The sequence below is a fragment of the Salvelinus alpinus genome, chromosome 5 (assembly GCF_045679555.1).
Source record: "Salvelinus alpinus chromosome 5, SLU_Salpinus.1, whole genome shotgun sequence".
NCBI lineage: Eukaryota > Metazoa > Chordata > Actinopteri > Salmoniformes > Salmonidae > Salvelinus > Salvelinus alpinus.
Window position 1 is genome coordinate 79,801,392 of NC_092090.1, and position 18,947 is coordinate 79,820,338.

Genomic DNA, 18,947 nt, shown 5'->3' on the forward strand with positions numbered 1-18,947 from the left:
TTCCACTATAAGGACTATGTTCAAGGAAAATTCTGATTTGCAATTCAACTCTCAAACAACCTGGGCACAAAACATTTTCTCCTAATCAGTCTTTGCTCTAGTTATGGGAAAGCATGTCCCATAGGAAAATGGAACACCACTGCCACAGAGGTACAAAGAACTGTGAAACCTAATCTGGGGCATTCGTCATCTCTGGTTGTTCTGTGTGTTGGTTATGAAACATGCGGAGAGTGAAGCACTGGGTAAAGGTCAACATGGAGAGGCTTTGATTACCACGTCAGCATCACACCTACTTTTATGGACCCAACAAAGAGGAGTGGGATCCCCTTTCTTCCCAAACACAATGCCTCGCTCAATCACTTCACTTTGTATCACCCTCTCTTTTTCTCTGTTGTTATGTAATACTTAAAACAAATTTGACTATTTGTCAAACAGACACGTTCACTCCCAGATCTTATATTATCCACCAGCTAAGTGTATCTGTTGAAATTCATTTCTTGAAAGAAAATGGCAGATGATATTGGCTTTCAGCTATAAGTTAGAAAATTGTCCCCTTATCAATTTCTTATCCATAGTTAGGTTTATTGACATGAGCACTCATAAGTAAATTAATAACCAGTGAATAAATATTGAAGAAAGCTTGATTTGAGATGACATGCAACTTGTCAAGGCAGTGCTCATAAGGATTATTGTAGAAGTGCCCACAGACTGTCTGACTTAATGTAACCAAACTCATTAAATTACTCATTTTTAGGTGGAGGACTCCGTTTACAGCTTCAGTGACCAAAAAAAGGTGGATGAGGACATCAGAGGAATACAAGAGCAGCCCACCCAGACCACCTCTGACCTCTCAGCAGTACTGACTGAGGCAGGGCGACGGATGGAGAGCTGCCCCAGCAGTGGGGCGCAGACAGTGCGAGCAGCCCTGTTTGAGAATGTGGTGGAGAGACACAGTGTGCTGCTGATGGAGGAGGACAGGGCACAGAGTGCCACAAAGGGCTGTCCCAAGAGAAGTGTGTCCCTCAAACTTGGGGATGGGGAGAACGACGGCAGCCTGGTCACCGCCACCTACCACAAGCCTGTGTCTCCCTCCAGCCCACATCTTGTAGAGCACTTGTTTGACACTGTGCAGGCGGTGGGAGAGAGGAGAGCCGTTAGTGAGAGTGTCCCTTTGGCTCAGCTGGAGGACAAAGCCATGACCCTCCGTTCCAGGCGTTCTGAGGGGAATCGGTCAGCCAGGGCTGAGCCAGTGGAGGAGAGACATGCTCAGGTCCAAGGAGTCCTCAGTTTGGCTCAAAGGAGAGCACCAGCCTCCCAACAGGAACAGGGACCACGCTACCTGAGGGTTGGAGTTCTGCAGAAGTGGAATACCACTGAGATGGATAGGGAGGCAGAGGTAGAGAAAGGAAGGCAAAGGGAGAAGGAGAGAAAGGAGAAAGAGAGGCAGAGGGAAGCGGAGAGGAGGATGCAAATGGATGTAGACAAGGAGAAGCCGAGAGAACAGGAGAGGGAGAGAGAGGAAGTGGCAGCACCGAAGCGGTTGAAAATGCTGGAGCCAGATGAGCAGCCACCCAAGCCCAGGGCCACCTACTTTGCTCTGACTGGTCAGATCCAGGAAGCCGTATCCTATGGGGACGAGGAAACCGAGAGAGGGGACGTGGAAGTTCCCTTTGACGATTTCTCTATGAAGTCTGGACAATGGGGCTCTCAAGGGAAGGTCTTACAAGTACGAAGGAACCCCTCTCTAGATGAAGCTTTTGGAAAAAGCTCCCAAGGTCAAGAAGAAGACCTGATGGAGCGGAATCAAACACAGGAAAGGGAGAGAGGAACGGCATGGGACAGACGGACATGGAGGGAGGAGCTGGAAATAGAAAAACAAAAACAAGTAGACCTTGAGAAAGTAAGAGAATTGGAGAGGGAGAAAGAACGGCAGAGGGAGAGCAAGGAGTTTGAGAGGGAGAAACAGACATGGCTGGACATGGAGAGACAGAAACCGTTAGAATATGCAAGAAAGAGAGAGCTAAAGCTAAAAGAATTAGAAAGAGAGAAACACAACGAGTTGGAGAACGAGAGACTGAGCGAGAGACAAAGAGAGCTGGAAAGACAGCGATGGCAAGAGCTGCAGAGGGAGAGCCAGATAGAGTTGGAGAGACAGAGAGAGTTTGAAAAGGAGAGGCAGAGACAGTTAGACTTAGAGAGACAGAAAGAGTTTGAAAAGGAGAGGCAGAGACAGTTAGACTTAGAGAGGCAGAAAGAGTTTGAAAAGGAGAGGCAGAGACAGTTAGACTTAGAGAGGCAGAAAGAGTTTGAAAAGGAGAGGCAGAGACAGTTAGACTTAGAGAGACAGAAAGAGTTTGAAAAGGAGAGGCAGAGACAGTTAGACTTAGAGAGGCAGAAAGAGTTTGAAAAGGAGAGGCAGAGACAGTTAGACTTAGAGAGACAGAAGGAGTTTGAAAAGGAGAGGCAGAGACAGTTAGACTTAGAGAGACAGAAGGAGTTTGAAAAGGAGAGGCAGAGACAGTTAGACTTAGAGAGACAGAAGGAGTTTGAAAAGGAGAGGCAGAGACAGTTAGACTTAGAGAGACAGAAGGAGTTTGAAAAGGAGAGGCAGAGACAGTTAGACTTAGAGAGGCAGAAAGAGTTTGAAAAGGAGAGGCAGAGACAGTTAGACTTAGAGAGACAGAAGGAGTTTGAAAAGGAGAGGCAGAGACAGTTAGACTTAGAGAGACAGAAGGAGTTTGAAAAGGAGAGGCAGAGACAGTTAGACTTAGAGAGACAGAAAGAGTTTGAAAAGGAGAGGCAGAGACAGTTAGACTTAGAGAGACAGAAAGAGTTTGAAAAGGAGAGGCAGAGACAGTTAGACTTAGAGAGACAGAAGGAGTTTGTAAAGGAGAGGCAGAGACAGTTAGACTTAGAGAGACAGAAGAAGTTGGACAAGGAGAGGACTGAAGAGTTGGAGAGAATAAAGGAGATGGAGAGAAGGCAAATGTTTGAAAAACAGAAGCAGAATGAGAGAGGGAGGCAACAGCTTCTGGAGCTTGAAAAGCAGAGACAAAGAGAGAGAATGGAGAGAGAGGAGCAGGAAAAGATGAGACAGCAAGCCATACAACAGGAGGAAGACAGACAGAGAGAGTTGGAAAGGGAAAGAGTGCAAGAGTTGGAGAGAGAGAGGCAACGCGATCTGGAAAGACTAAAACAGAGAGAGTTGGAGAGACAGAAACAGTTGGACTTTGAGAGACAGGAATTGGAAAACCAGAGGGATAGAAAAAGGGAGTTAGAGAGGGAGAGACAGAGGATAGAAGAACTGGAGAGAATAAAGGAGATGGAGAGAAGACAACTGTTTGAGTTTGAAAAACAGAAGCAGAATGAGAGAGAGAGACAACTGCTTCATGAGCTTGGAAAGCAGAGACTAAGGGAAAAGATGGAGAGAGAGGAACAGGAGAAGATGAGACAGGTAGCCATACAAGAGGAGGCAGAGAGACAGAGAATCATGGAGAGGCAGAGGAGAGAGAACCAGGAGAGGGGGGTGCTGGACGCTTTACCTCTCAGACCTAAAATGCTGGATCTAGACTCTGGGTGCTGGTCTCTGGGTGACCTGCACTCCAGAGGCAGTCCCCACTCCCCTAGTGTCCGATGGAAGCAGCCCTCTCCCTGGGCAGATGACCACTACAGACCTGGTATCTTGGACATAGACTCATTCAGGTCCCAGACCGAGACACAATCCTTGCCCACTAGAGAGGTGTTCCCTGTTACTGGCATCCAGGGCTCAGACCCAGGTAGTGGGGTGAGATCCCACCCCCACTCTCCAGAAAGGGAAGGTGGCCATAGGATGGCTCCCGAGGGCGCAGTGGGGCGACCCAGTACAGTGTGGGCCCCCTCTCAGCAGGAGCTGTGGGAGCAGAGGCTAAGCATCGACGAGGAATCAGTGGATAGGCCCATGGCTGGACCAGAGCCACCCAGGAAGCCTGCCAATAAACCCAGCCTGGAGCAGCTCCTCCACAGGCTGGAGGACAGGGCCACGGCCCCCATCCTGGTCCCAGAGAGACGCTGGTCTGGTATGCCCAGTGAACCATCCTTCCCCAGGAGAGCGCCCCACAGCCCTGGGTCCCCCATGGAGCAGACCTGGTTCCCCCAGGACTCAGAGCCCCAGGGGCACAGGGTAGAGGCCAGAGGCCAGAGGAGATCTCAGGGCTCCCAGGTAAGAAACAGTATCATAAGGAGATACATAGGATATGTGAATCAGTGGCATCTATAGATTCAATGAATTCAACCAGTACAAGTGCTTTTGTGTAATGTTATGATTATGGGGGGTAGTTTAGTGTTGACACACAGTTGGGCAGTACACTACCAGGATACACTTCCACACTCCTTCCCCAGGTGGCAGCACCGACCGGCTCAGGTGCTGTGCCAAGCCTTATTAAGCCCACAGGTGGAGGAAATCGAAAGATGATTAGGGTGCAAGCTTGCAGAACCAGGAGGATGCAGGGTTATTTTTCTTAGTGGGCTTTGGTTTTGTCCTTTTTTGTTTGTTTATTTTTGTATAAGTATTTCTGTCACCATTTTGAACGAACAATGATCTGCTTGGGCTAGCCGAGGAGGCGTTAAGACTGAGCTGGTTGCTGTCTCCTGGATATAAGTGCATACAACACGGTCCTCATACGCTGATTTCTTTAAATCAGGTTACAGACCGGTTAACCAGGCGTAAGACCCCTAGACTTTCCAGCATATCAATATTAGCAGGCTAGTAAACTGTTCCGTAACAGCAAACATTCCATTTCATTCTACGCTCCCCATGTCTTAGGAGCTGAACCGGATGAGGTCCCGCAGCGTGTCCCGTAGATCAGCCCCGTCTGAGTGTGCTATGGAGGGGAGCCTGTCCAGGATCAGGTCCCGCAGCGTGTCCCGTAGATCAGCCCTGTCTGCGAGTGCTATGGAGGGGAGCCTGTCCAGGATTAGGAGCAGGAGTACACATAGAGAGAGAGGCCGACAGAGCTGGGTGAGTCATGATGCTCTGTTTCCATACACACAGGTGTACACACACACAATCACCTCATTTCGGACTCAAAGTTGGACAAGCTTCAGAAATGAGCTTCTGCTACAGTGAAATTACACTGCTTCATCATGGTAACAATTGGAGCCCCTCAGTTCTATGTGTTATCACTGTTTATACTTTTGAGCTGAATCTCACAGAAACCCCTGGTGATTTGTAAAAGATGTGCTTGTATATGACTTGATTTGCAGATTGGTTTGTGTGAGTTACAGTAGGGTGGAGTAGGAATGCAGTTAGTCACTGGGGGTGATGAGTAATGTGACAGTCATGATCTCGCTCATCTCTCCACCCCTTTTTACAGCACAAAGCAGAGAAATGAAATCATGTTTTTAGGCCTGTAATTCAGGATTATGTGCTGCTCATTTTGACAGCCTTCTGTTTGCATAGCTGAAGAAAGGCTCTGCAGTGACATTTCCCATTGTGTGATAGACATTCCTTTTATTCAAGCACCTGTCTTAATACTTTAGTGTTTGTGCTCCTCTTTACCACTGGTACACTACAGACACCCATGCACCATGTAAATAGCCTGTGCTGCAAAGCAGATTCCATTCAGAGACAAGGCTGCCCTCCCCTCCCCCAATGAGCCCTCCCTTCCCCCAATGAGCCCTCCCTTCCCCCAATGAGCCCTCCCTTCCCCCAATGAGCCCTCCCTTCCCCCAATGAGCCCTCCCTTCCCCCAATGAGCCCTCCCTGTGTTACTTCATGATGTTTTCTGTGTGTCTGTCACCTCCTGCTGGTCTGAGTGGTGCTGCAATTACTGCAGGGATTCTAGTTTTTAATTGTTTGTAGACCAACTGGAGACACGAGTGTGAAATACCTGGTCTAGAATGAGTTATTGATGTAACAGCTACCAACCAGAACATTAAGCTAGCCAAGACCAACAACAGACTATACATACACAGACAATACTAAACGAGGTAAATGTCTTACCTGTGAAATGTTTTCCCACACATAGCTATGTGTAGCCTACTTGGACACCGGGTCTCCACAATTTCCCACTCTCCCACGCCGAATAGCCAGAAGCCACAGGGCTCTTCTCGCAGGCTCTATTTCCCTATGTGGGAGCATGGTGAACTGTAGGTCGGAATTATTTACCTGGTTACATGTACATTGAACAACACAGCAGCTTTTCTGCAAAAAAATGTACAATGAAGTTGGGTCTTTTACACTGAGGGTCAATGGGAAAGAATGTTTTTCTCCAATTTATGGGTGTAGTTGAGGGGACCTACTTATTGAGTGAGTGTGGATTTGGAGTATCAACATGTGTCAATGACTGGATGTCGCTTGATGTTGTGGTGATAGTGTTTCTCTGTATCAGTGTGGAAGTTGGGCCTAGTGTGAGTGCGCACTATGGTCACCAGGCTCAGACTACATGAGCTGTCTAAGGCATCTACACTGGCTGTGATGGGAGATGATTCATCAGAGCAGGGAAACCAGGGAGAGGACAGACGAGACGGATACAACTGAAGTCATTAGGCCAACGTCCCTTTGTGGACTCTGTTTACAGGTGACTTGAGGGCCGTCATTTCTTGCTGGACAATTGTTATTAGCAGACTTTGTTTTCTGTAGTAAAATGGTTATCTTCATAGTTGGTGTTGATGAAACTTGAGTCTGTGTGTCTGTGGAGAGAACTGTGATTTCCAGCTATAGGATGGTTCCTGGAGGTAGTCTGTTCTTAAAGCAAACAATGTTCCTCAGAACTGTTCTCCAGAAGTCCACCAGGTGGCACTTGTGGGCAGTTCAGAGTAGCAGTCATCAGCCTCTGCCCCAGTTTGTTCTCAGGGGGTTTCTGTTTGAGAATAAATCTGTGGTACTCGGTTGTTTTATAGACTAGAGTGTCTTACTTACTCACTAATGTTTAATTCAGTGAGATGAAAGTGGGAAAGGACAGAGTTCTGTGACCTGACATGCAGTTTGCATGAGTCAGGGAGACATTTGTTAGGCAAACTCTGACACACTGTCATGATTCCTCCCTTTAGCCATGAGCTCACTGCTGCTGACGGCCACAACCCCGGCTCTTGAAAACCGCTACACCGGTCTCCTCCTTGCTCTTTTGCTCCCTCTCTCTCTTTCAGGCAAGCATTCTCTCCATCTATTTGAAGGTATAGGCTCAACATAAAGTTCCTATCACTTTCAACCCCCACCCCCCCATCCTTCCTATGTTTGCTTTCTACCCCCTCTGCCCTGTGCTGACTATGCCTGTGAGAATTCTCTCTTGCTCGCTGCAAGCAGAAACATGCAGGCGAGATGGAGCACCGCAGAACATATCGCCCTCCCCTCCTGCACTGCAAATCAGGGCCCTCCCTCTCTCCGCTTCTCCCTGCCTCCTCTCTCCCCTCCCTCACTTTGTTCGCTCAATTTCTCCTTGAGCGTGAGTCCTGTAGTGCTGGGGAATGGGAGCAGGAGACTGACGCATTTCTCTATCGGCCTGTACCTGCAGGGGGAGAGGAAAGGAAGGACAGTGCACTGGACTTTGTCTCTCATGGATTTGACCTTAGCATCACAATCTCCTCTCCTGTTTGTGCTTCTATATCCACGGTGCTGCTCTGCTGTTGGTGTGCTGTGTACTCCGAGGGAATAGGAATCAGTACAGCTCTTCCTCCTGCCTGACACCAGCTGTTCTGTTCAGCACCGTTCTTCCTGTAAAGTTTTCCACCAGGAAGACGACTGCCGTGTGGGGTCTATGGAGAGGTAGATTTTTAAAATTGTGTTCCTCCGATTGAGGACGTGTCTGAGCGGCAGCGACAGCTTCAGAAACCCGCTGTGAGGGGTGTGAGAATCAGAACAGATGAGCTATGTTGTGACATTGCATTGCACTTCTACGTCTGTGGGTTTATTGCTGCTACTTGGTCTGATCATCATTATGTGGCTCAAGAACCTGTTTGCAGATGGTGCAGCAGTATGTCTGCTGTGAACGCATCGTCACACCTGATTCTCTACCAGCTGGGGTTGTCTGTTAAGGGTTCCCCGCTACGGTCTTGCCCTTCTGTATAGCTGTATGGAAATAGGCATTTTGCAGAAAAGCAGAAAGCTTAGAGTTCACCTCGCTGCCGATGATGGACTGAAATGGAGTCATGATGCATCTGACAGGCTGTGCTATCCCTTACAAACAGCCCAGCTACTGCAGCATTGACCTAGCTACGCACCTCAACAGTATCCAGGACACCAGCTCTGGTCCTGGATGACTACCTGGCTCAAGGACTCACCATCGACCACGGTATCACACTGGATTCAGGACCTACAGTACCGGACCACAGCCTGACTGAGCGCTTTGTCTGGACTTCATTCTGTGACGTTGGTCTTTTAGTGATCTGAGATGGAGTACCTGGGGGACAAGCTGTCGGTGGCCCAGTCCCAGGTGTCTGGGTGGATGGGGACCGCACGCCGGTCCCTGCAGGGGGCGCTCAGCTTGGTGTCCAGTGCAGTGGAACGCAGGGGGGCCGAGGACAGCCCCGGGGACTTCAAGAGGGCCAACTCGTTACGTTCTCTGGCCTCTCGCAGCCGGGACTCTTTCCGTAGGTTCTCTCTGCGCAGCCAGCAGCGCCTGTCCCTACGCAGGCGTCCTGGGACCAGCACCCCCAACACCCCCACTGCTGTAAGACACACACAATTTGACACTTGCCCCCCCCCATCAATCCTTCTCACCACCAACTGTCCTTTTGTCAGTCACTGCCCATTCCAAGCACCTCAAACTTGTCAAGGCCTTCTCTACTTGTGTGTTTTATGTCTGTCTATTTGTGTTGCAATGTGAATTCTCTCTCTGATCCTGATAGTTCCTGACTGTTCTGCTTTTCTTCGCTGTTCTGTGCTCACAGTGCTCCCCTCTGTGCCTCATCTGCTTCTGTGTCCTCTCTCTCGCCCTATGCGTCTCATACCATCTTTGACATAACACTGACCTTTGTCTGTGTGTGCACCATAGCTCCCACTGCAACCGCAGTGTCACTGGCTCCTCAGGTCATAGCTTACTGTGGGCTGGAGTTGTGTTTCTCGCCCCCTGTCCCTCCCTCCTAAACTATGGTCTGGTTTAATCAAGTCAAATCAAATACAACAGGTGTAGACCTTACAGTGAAATGCTTACTTACAGGCTCTAACCAATAGTGCAAAAAAGGTATTAGGTGAACAATAGGTAAGTAAAGAAATAAAACAGTAAAAAGACAGGCTATAAAAGTAGCGAGGCTATAACAGTAGCGAGGCTACAGGCTCTAACCAATAGTGCAAAAAAGGTATTAGGTGAACAATAGGCACCGGTTAGTCAGGCTGATTTGAGGTAATTTGTACATGTAGATATGGTTAAAGTGAGTATGCATATATGATGAACAGAGAGTAGCTGTAGCGTAAAAGAGGGGTTGGTGGATGGCGGGACACAATGCAGATAGCACGGTTAGCCAATGTGCGGGAGCACTGGTTGGTCGGCCCAATTGAGGTAGTATGTACATGAATGTATAGTTAAAGTGACTATGCATATATGATAAACAGAGTAGCAGCAGTGTAAAAAGAGGGGTTGGGGGGGCACAATGCAAATAGTCCGGGTAGCCATTTGATTACCTGTTCAGGAGTCTTATGGCTTGGGGGTAAAATCCGTCTGTGTATAGAGCAGTCAACAACAGTGCTGGAATCCATGTATGGATATAGACTATATAGCTATGGATCCCATGTAGTTGCAGTAGGTGTGTAATGACACCCATTGTAGGTCAGTTATCTTAGACAATGAAGTCCGGGTGTGAGATGAAGTGTTAATTGTACTGTTAGTCTGGATACAGTTTGATTGCCGTTTTTACGAGATTTGCAGATCTGCTTGTTTGTGTGTCATTGACCAGGAGCATCAGTGTGTTCTGCAGCTGGTCAGGAGAGAGGTGATGAATGGTCATAGAACGGAGCCCAGTGAGATGTGAGGAGAAAGAGCTGAACAGGGGCCAGCCAGATAATGGAGCGCTAGAAAGGGTGAGAGGAGTTTGGGGGGTGGTCTACTCACTGAAAGGACCATGGGGGTGCTGGGATGGATGGTACACAACTGCCCATGCACAACTCCAGTCCTCAAGGGATGCAGTACTGTTGTTTTTTTCCCCTCCACGGTACCTAATGCCCAGAAGGTCGACACACCTGGACTCTCACGTCTGAATACAAAGAAAGAACGTAACCCCCACACAGACTCAGCAGCCCTTTACTGATTCACTCTCTCTGTCTGGCTTGTGTGTATGTGTGGTCTGTTTTTAGCTAGAGCCTGTTGGTTGTCCGTACAGTACCTGAGAACCAGCTGGTGGATCCTCCAGATGCCCTGGTCTCCCTCAGGCTGATCCAGCTGACCTGAACCCACCACCTCTCCCTCTGGACCCAGTCTTCTACCCTGCAGCCTGTATCAGCCAGGCCCACTGGTCTTAAGTTCTTAAGCCGAGTCAGTCTGGTTTTAATGACATTCTGTTCTGCATTCTTAGCAAACACTTGGCCCCTTGTCTGTACATTACACTGATGTAATAATGACAGAACAAAATACCCTGTTCAGTTCAGGTCAGTGTTTTGGTAACTGTCAACTGCGTTTATTTTCAGCAAACTTAACATGTGTAAACATTTGTATGAACGTAACAAGATTCAACAACTGAGACATAAACTGAACACGTTCCACAGACATGTGACTAACAGAAATGGAATAATGTGTCCCTGAACAAAGGGGGAGGTCAAAATCAAAAGTAACAGTCAGTATCTGGTGTAACAGTCAGTACCAGCTGCATTAAGTACTGCAGTGCATCTCCTCATGGACTGCAACAGATTTGCCAGTTCTTGCTGTGAGATGTTACCCCACTCTTCCACCAAGGCACCTGCAAGTTCCCAGACATTTCTGTGGGGAATGGCACTAGCCCTCACCCTCCGATCCAACAGGTCCCAGATGTGCTCAATGGGATTGAGATCCGGGCTCTTCGCTGGCCATGGCAGAACACTGACATTCCTGTCTTGCAGGAAATCACACCAGAACGAGCAGTATGGCTGGTGGCATTGTCATGCTGGAGGGTCATGTCAGGATGAGCCTGCAGGAAGGGTACCACATGAGGGAGGAGGATGTCTTCCCTGTAACGCACAGCGTTGAGATTGCCTGCAATGACAATAAGCTCAGTCCTATGATGCTGTGACACACCGCCCCAGACCATGACGGACCCTCCACCTCCAAATCGATCCCGCTCCAGAGTACAGGCCTCAGTGTAACGCTCATTCCTTTGACGATAAACACGAATCCGACCATCACCCCTGGTGAGACAAAACCGTGACTCGTCAGTGAAGAACACTTTTTGCCAGTCCTGTCTGGTCCAGTGACGGTGCCCATAGGCGACGTTGTTGCCGGTGATGTCTGGTGAGGACCTGCCTTACAACAGGCCTACAAGCCCTCAGTCCAGCCTATTGCGAACAGTCTGAGCACTGATGCAGGGATTGTGCATTCCTGGGGTAACTCAGGCAGTTGTTGTTGCCATCCTGTACCTGTCCCGCAGGTGTGATGTTCGGATGTACTGATCCTGTGAAGGTGTTGTTACACGTGGTCTCCCACTGCGAGGACAGTCCGTCCTGTCTCCCTGTAGCCCTGTCTTAGGCGTCTCACAGTACGGATATTGCAATTTTTTGCCCTGGCCACATCTGCAGTCTTCATGCCTCCTTGCAGCATACCTAAGGCACGTTCACGCAGATGAGCAGGGACCCTGGGCATCTTTCTTTTGGTGTTTTTCAGAGTCAGTAGAAAGGCCTCTTAGTGTCCTAAGTTTTCATAACTGTAACCTCAATTGCCTACCGTAAGCTGTTAGTGTCTTAGGTGCATGTTCATTAATTGTTTATGGTTCATTGAACAAACATGGGAAACGGTGTTTAAACCCTTTACAATGAAGATCTGTGACGTTATTTGGATTTTTATGAATTATCTTTGAAAGACATGGTCCTGAAAAAGGGACGTTTCTTATTTTGCTAAGTTTGTGACATGTGGCTAGAGTGCTGCTCTGTTGTTGACGGGATTGGTGCTCATGGGATCTGTAGTCATATTAGGATAGCTGCAAAGTGTCGTTGTTGACCAGTCCACTCCATGGTCAATGTGTTTACTGTTAAACATTCCTACTGAGGAAGACTACACCTAGAGGGGTTAGAGCAGGAGAGAGGTGTTGGGGCGTACTGGGGGCACTGTGAGGTTTGTTCTGCAGTGTTCGTGTTGGGGTCATTGTACCTGCACTAAGTAACTGGCCTGTTATGTGTTGTCTGCTTCCAGGCAGCAGGACCATGTGTTAAATGTCTTAGAGCTGCACAGCACGTCCTCATTCGTAGAGCTGTGTGACTGACTGACTGTTATTCAGGGGGGATATGAATGATTGTTTTGCAGTAAGGAAGTGGATTAATCCAACTTAAAGTGACTATGTCTTCACAGTAACGTAATAGGCCCAGCATGTGTTTCATCTCAACCCAAAGTAGGCATATTGTATTAAAATAAGAAGGGGATTTACGGTGAACATTTTCATAAATGTGATGTCATAATACAGGCTGTGTTTCAGAGCCGTGATGTCTGGCAGGTCTAACTTTCCAAGGCCTTGGCTCCTCTACTTCCTCAAACATGTTAGATTATCAATCACCCTTTCTCTCCTCCCTCCTTCTATTCATCCGCTCATTGTTCTGTCATTTCCATTGACACACCCTTCCTGTCCACAGAGGGGGTATCTTAGCAGAGGAGGCTGGCCAAGGCTAATGTTATTAAGGAAACATCTACTTCACTACGGCTCTGATTCACAATAAGGTGCCATGCATGCCTGCTCTTTCCTAGTGTCCAGAGTGCATTGTTGATAGCAGAGCCTACACCCTCACATGGTCAATACTAAAGGGCTTTAAGCAGCACTACAAGTCAGCCTATGTTATTTCTTAACCCTCTCTGTCTTGCTGCTATTGTTTGGTTGGCAGGTAACCGGGTAGCCTCAGGAGCGGCAAACACTAAGTGAGGGTGTGTTTGGGTGTGCTAAAGATCAACCACGTACACGGTGGATATGGTACAAGTTCCAAGGAATTTAGATTACAGGAGATTTGCTTATTGAATCCTACATGCTTAGTCCTGTGAATTAGTTGTACTAAATCTTAGGCTGAAATTCATGATATAGAGGGATTAAGTGGGTGTGAGAGGTCTTTCTCTGACTGTCTTTTGAACTATCAGGAACCATTCCTGCCAGAAATGAGAGGGTTTTAGAAGGCAACACTTAAGCGTTCATCTCTTACTGCACCTTGTTGGTCTCTTCACTGTGTTGCTATTGTTACTCCTATGCTTCTCAGTAAACCCCTCACTGTCTCTTCACTGTGTTGCTGTTGTTACTCCTATGCTTCTCAGTAAACCCCTCACTGTCTCTTCACTGTGTTGCTATTGTTACTCCTATGCTTCTCAGTAAACCCCTCACTGTCTCTTCACTGTGTTGCTGTTGTTACTCCTATGCTTCTCAGTAAACCCCTCACTGTCTCTTCACTATGTTGCTATTGTTACTCCTATGCTTCTCAGTAAACCCCTCACTGTCTCTTCACTGTGTTGCTGTTGTTACTCCTATGCTTCTCAGTAAACCCCTCACTGTCTCTTTACTGTGTTGCTATTGTTACTCCTATGCTTCTCAGTAAACCCCTCACTTTCTCTTCACTGTGTTGCTATTGTTACTCCTATGCTTCTCAGTAAACCCCTCACTTTCTCTTCACTGTGTTGCTATTGTTACTCCTATGCTTCTCAGTAAACCCCTCACTGTCTCTTCACTGTGTTGCTATTGTTACTCCTATGCTTCTCAGTAAACCCCTCACTGTCTCTTCACTGTGTTGCTATTGTTACTCCTGTGCTTATCAGTAAACCCCTCACTGTCTCTTCACTGTGTTGCTATTGTTACTCCTGTGCTTCTCAGTAAACCCCTCACTGTCTCTTTACTGTGTTGCTATTGTTACTCCTATGCTTCTCAGTAAACCCCTCACTTTCTCTTCACTGTGTTGCTATTGTTACTCCTATGCTTCTCAGTAAACCCCTCACTGTCTCTTTACTGTGTTGCTATTGTTACTCCTATGCTTCTCAGTAAACCCCTCACTTTCTCTTCACTGTGTTGCTATTGTTACTCCTATGCTTCTCAGTAAACCCCTCAGTGTCTCTTCACTGTGTTGCTATTGTTACTCCTATGCTTCTCAGTAAACCCCTCACGTCGGGAAACGTAGCTGTACCATAACACTGACCCAACCTAATCTGTTTGAAAGGCCTATGCATGTAGATCGATTAGCATTCCTGTTTAATTGACCCTGAGCCCAGCCCACCTGTTAGCCTGAGGCATTAGTCATGTGACCAACAGCATGTTCAAACGGGTGCTTGTTTAACTGCTGAAGCCAGATTTGGCAGAAAGATCTGTGTGGATTTAAAAACAAGCCTAGGTTACTATGCTGTAAATATACTTTTTTTAGGGCTGTAAAGCCTGGAGAGGAGGAGTTAATGTACTTTTGGTGCAAGTGCTTTCTCAGATGGAGTTTCTTACTGTTCTCCCTGGCCTTTCTTCCTGTCAGGAAAGGCATTGATGATGAATGACATCCTGTACTGTTGTTCTCCCTTTCCCTCCTCCCTCTGGCCCTGCTCTCACTCCTTTACACACACACACACACACACACACACACACACACCAAACACCCATTACATTTCCCTCAATCATTCTCTTTAGACATGGTGTTGTGGTGCAGCAGTGCATCTGTATAGCACTGTCAAGGAAGTCAGTAGAGATCATGGAAGTTCAGCAGTATTTCTCTATTTCTATACAGTATGTGTGTGCACTTACACAGGCTTGAATGCATGCACAGGAGCAGTGAGTGTGTGGTTTTAGGACAGTGTGCCCTCTGTAGAAGCCTCATTAAAAGAGCCACGGTTCAGTAGACGACAAACAGTGTCTCACCAGTCTCTGGCCCTGTGAGTTCATCCCATTACCTCTCATTATCCTTCTCACCCACTGCTGGCCTGGCCATAGCCACACAATACAGGGCTATCAGGACCAGCGTCACTCTCCCTTTCTCTCTCAACTGGCCAACTTTGTTACTGTAGGCTGGGCGGGGTTTCGCTCCACAGGCGTGGTGATGGATTGAACCGACAGCCAATAAGATGCTTTGATAGTTTGTTCCAGGCTGGTGGAGATGAATCCAGTTCTGTCGTATTGGAATGTGTTCCCTCTGACCTCCGAGGGGTACTCCAATGGCACATACAGTGCATTCGGAAAGAATCCAGACCCCTTCACTTATTCCACATTTTGTTATGTTACGATCTTGTTCTAAAGTTGAGAAATTGTTTGGAAAGAATCCAGACCCCTTCACTTATTCCACATTTTGTTATGTTACGATCTTGTTCTAAAGTTGAGAAATTGTTTTTTTTCCCTCATCAATCTACACGCACTACCCCATAATGACGAAGCAAAAACTGTTTGCGTAAGTATTCAGTACTTTGTTGAAGCACCTTTTGGCAGCGACTACAACCTCTTCTTGTGTATGACGTTACAAGCTTGGTACACCTGTATTTGGGTAGTTTGTCCCGTTCTTCTCTGCAGATCCTATCAAGCTCTGTCAGGTTGGATGGGGAGTGTCACTGCACAGCTATTTTCAGGTCTCTCCAGAGATGTTCGATCGGGTTCAAGTCCGGGCTCTGGCTGGGCCACTCAAGGACATTGAGACTTGTCTCGGAGCCACTCTTGCGTTGTCTTGGCTGTGTGCTTAGGGTCGTTGTCCTGTTGGAAGGTGAACCTTCACCCCAGTCTGAGGTCCTGAGCACTCTGGAGCAAGTTTTCATCAAGGATCTCTCTGTACTTTGCTCCGTTCATCTTTCCCTCAATTGTGACTAGTCTCTCAGTCCCTGCCGCTGAAAAACATCCCCACAGCGTAATGCTGCCGCCACCATGCTTCACCGTCCCTCCAGAATTGATGCTTGGCATTCAGGCCAAAGAGTTCAATCTTGATTTCATCAGACCAGAGAATCTTGTTTCTCATGGTCTGAGAGTCCTTTAGGTCCCTTTTGGAAAACTCCAAGTGGGCCGTCATGTTCCTTTTACTGAGGAGTTGCTTCTGTCTGGCCACTCTACCACAAAGGCCTGATTGGTGGAGTGCTGTAGAGACGGTTGTTCTTCTGGAAGGTTCTCCCAACTCCACAGAGGAACTCTGGTGCTCTTTCAGAGTGACCACCGGGTTCTTGGTCACCTCCCTGACCAAGACCCTTCTCTCCCGATTGCTCAGTTTGGCCGGCCAGCTCTAGAAAGTCTTGGTGGTTCCATATTTCTTCCATTTAAGAATGATGGAGGCCACTGTGTTCTTTTGCAACCTTCAATGCTGCAGATTTTTTTTGGTACCCTTCCCCAGATCTGTGCCTCGACACAATCCTGTCTCGGGGCTCTACGGACAATTCCTTTGACCTCATGGCTTGGTTTTTGTTCTGACATGCACTGAACTGTGGGACCTTATATTAGACAGGTGTGTGCCTTTCCAAATCATGTCCAATCAATTGAATTTACCACAGGTGGAGTTGTAGAAACATCTCAAGGATGATCAATGGAAACAGGATGCACTTGAGCTCAATGTCGAGTCTCATAGCAAAGGGTCTGAATACTTATGCAAATGGAAATAACTATTTTTGTTTAAATTTGCAAACATTTCTGAACTTATTTTCATTATGGGGTATTTTGTGTAGATTAATGAGGGATTTTTTCTTCTTCTCCCCTTTAGAATAAGGCTGTAACGTAACAAAAGGGGAAGGGGTCTGAATACTATCTGAATGCACTGCATCCACTCCTTTTTGACTGACTTGTCATTTTCTCCCTGTCCATCTCTCTCTCTCTCTCAGGAGCAGTTGAAGCAGAATGTGGACGGTGAGGAGGGGAGGGACATGGACACACTGGTCCGTGAGACGGACAGTCAGTACGGGACCTGGGAGACAGGACTGCACACTGACGATAGGTGAATATATATATATATATATACACACACACACACACAACCCATCACAGGTGTGGCTCCTGTGGGCTGGACCTATGAAACAGGATGTGCTCATGTTTTCGGTTACTAAATATGCTGATCCTCTATGATTACTAATTTCCCATGAGGCTTTACCCTGATATCAAGACATCTCGACATCCCTAGTACTGAATGCCTCCCAGTCACTTCTCCCTCTAAATATGCAATCCTCAACCATGTGATCTCCAATTTAACACCCCCTGGATTGATAAGTAGTATTGCATGGATGCAGCTAAAGGGAGAGATGTGCGCTGTCGTCTCTTCTCCTGGAGCATTGACCTTAAGACAAAGTCACGGAGACGCGTTGGGTCCAGCCTTCTAGATAGGGCAGAGTGGACAATTAGCCGCAGGCAATGGATTCTCTGCTGTCCCACCATTATGGCTAATAATCATCTCAACCTTTTTCCTTACAACATACAACACCCACAAGCATCTCCTCCAAGGCAGAGACAGTTACTGATATTGAAATAAATCAACATACTATGGTATCTATAGGTACTTCCTGTACAGATACAGTAGAATCTCAGCACTCCTGACACATTGTGGTCAAGGAGCAGCAGCAGCTCACTGAAACCTGGTTTACGCCAGCACTCAAAATGGCCTCTCAGCAGGCCGGTCTATCACTGACCTCCTGTGGCTAGGAGATGGTATCACAGCAACAAAAATCTGGATAATGTTTAGTAGAAATGACTGGATGCTGTTGTAGAGTTTCAGATAAAGATACGATATAAGGGACTGTCAACAGATAGTGGGTCATTTTAATGTAATTCAAATGAATCACCTCAGGGATGATTTTGAGCTAGTATGATTGTGTACAGTAGGTGACTCACCCCTGTTTGCGTCCCTCAATGTGAAATAAAGTGGAGCGTGAGTCTGCCTGTCATGCGTTGTCGTCATGCACATGCATCCTCTATGAAATGTGATGCTCCTACAGTAAACCCAGACAGGAGAATATTACTCGGTCACAGAGCTAGTAGACACAGTACCTGTCACGTTGTTCTCTCATTGCCAATGCATGCATTTAACAGACTGTAGTGTAGTTTTAGGAAGGTAGCCTAAAGTAGTCTTCTGTTTGTTCCCGTCTGTCCTTCCTGTAGCCTGACTCCTGCCACGCCCCCCTCAGACAGCCACCCCAGTCAATCCCCTCGGAAACCCACTCCACTTTACACGCCAGGGGAACATGTCCACACCCCGCCCAGTGACCTCGACACTCCAGACGGCTTCTCTGCCCAGCCCGAGATACAACCACTCCCCTTCCCTGAGGTAAGACTGACTTCACCTTTTTAAAAAGACGTAGAAGTCAGAGTTTCTTTGTTTCCAAAGATTTGCTTTGTGTTTCTCTCCAGGCCTCCACCAGCCTACTGGACTCCAGTGCTCTGCGCTCCAGGGTGCAGTTGAGTAAGATGCGGGGGCCACGTTCACGCCCCTCCAGGGTCTCTCGTCAGACTGCTGCTCTGTCTGTACACCCAGAGGGACAGGCCACGCCTACTGAGGACTGGCGCTCTCGAGACTCCACAGGTCAGCCTTGGACTCTGCTCTCATGTAGACCCCCTCGGCCAGATCTCCATCCACTACCTTGTTCTGCTGCATACCTTTTACTATGGATTGAGTGGACATGATTTGACCAGATAGACTGGAGATGTGACTTAGATGGTCAAAGATCTGTTAGACTTCTGAATAACCTATTTGTTTTGATTGTGAAATGATGTATTCAGAGGTGTGTTGTCCTCTACAGAGGACAAAGTGGAGTCTTCCAAGAAGGACTCAGACTCTGAGGAGCAAGCGAGAGGAGTAGACCCCCGCTCTGCTGCTGCCTCCTCCCAGCCCCAGAGAGTCGCCCTCTTCCCTGGGATGGACCCGTCTGCTCTCATGGTGAGGCTCCCCAAGAGAAACAGACAGA

The 18,947-nt window shown here is 47.7% G+C and overlaps 1 protein-coding gene across 1 annotated transcript in view; it reads left to right on the top strand.

Moving 5' to 3' along the window:
* The window catches only part of LOC139576946 (zinc finger CCCH domain-containing protein 13-like), a 33,857-nt gene that overhangs the window by 12,536 nt on the left and 2,374 nt on the right, over window positions 1-18,947 (top strand). The window contains exons 6-11 of the mRNA XM_071403571.1: window positions 755-4,198; window positions 4,802-4,996; window positions 16,878-16,990; window positions 18,145-18,310; window positions 18,394-18,565; window positions 18,783-18,919. Coding sequence (XP_071259672.1) covers window positions 755-4,198; window positions 4,802-4,996; window positions 16,878-16,990; window positions 18,145-18,310; window positions 18,394-18,565; window positions 18,783-18,919 — 4,227 coding nt within the window. The remainder of the gene's footprint in view (window positions 1-754; window positions 4,199-4,801; window positions 4,997-16,877; window positions 16,991-18,144; window positions 18,311-18,393; window positions 18,566-18,782; window positions 18,920-18,947) is intronic.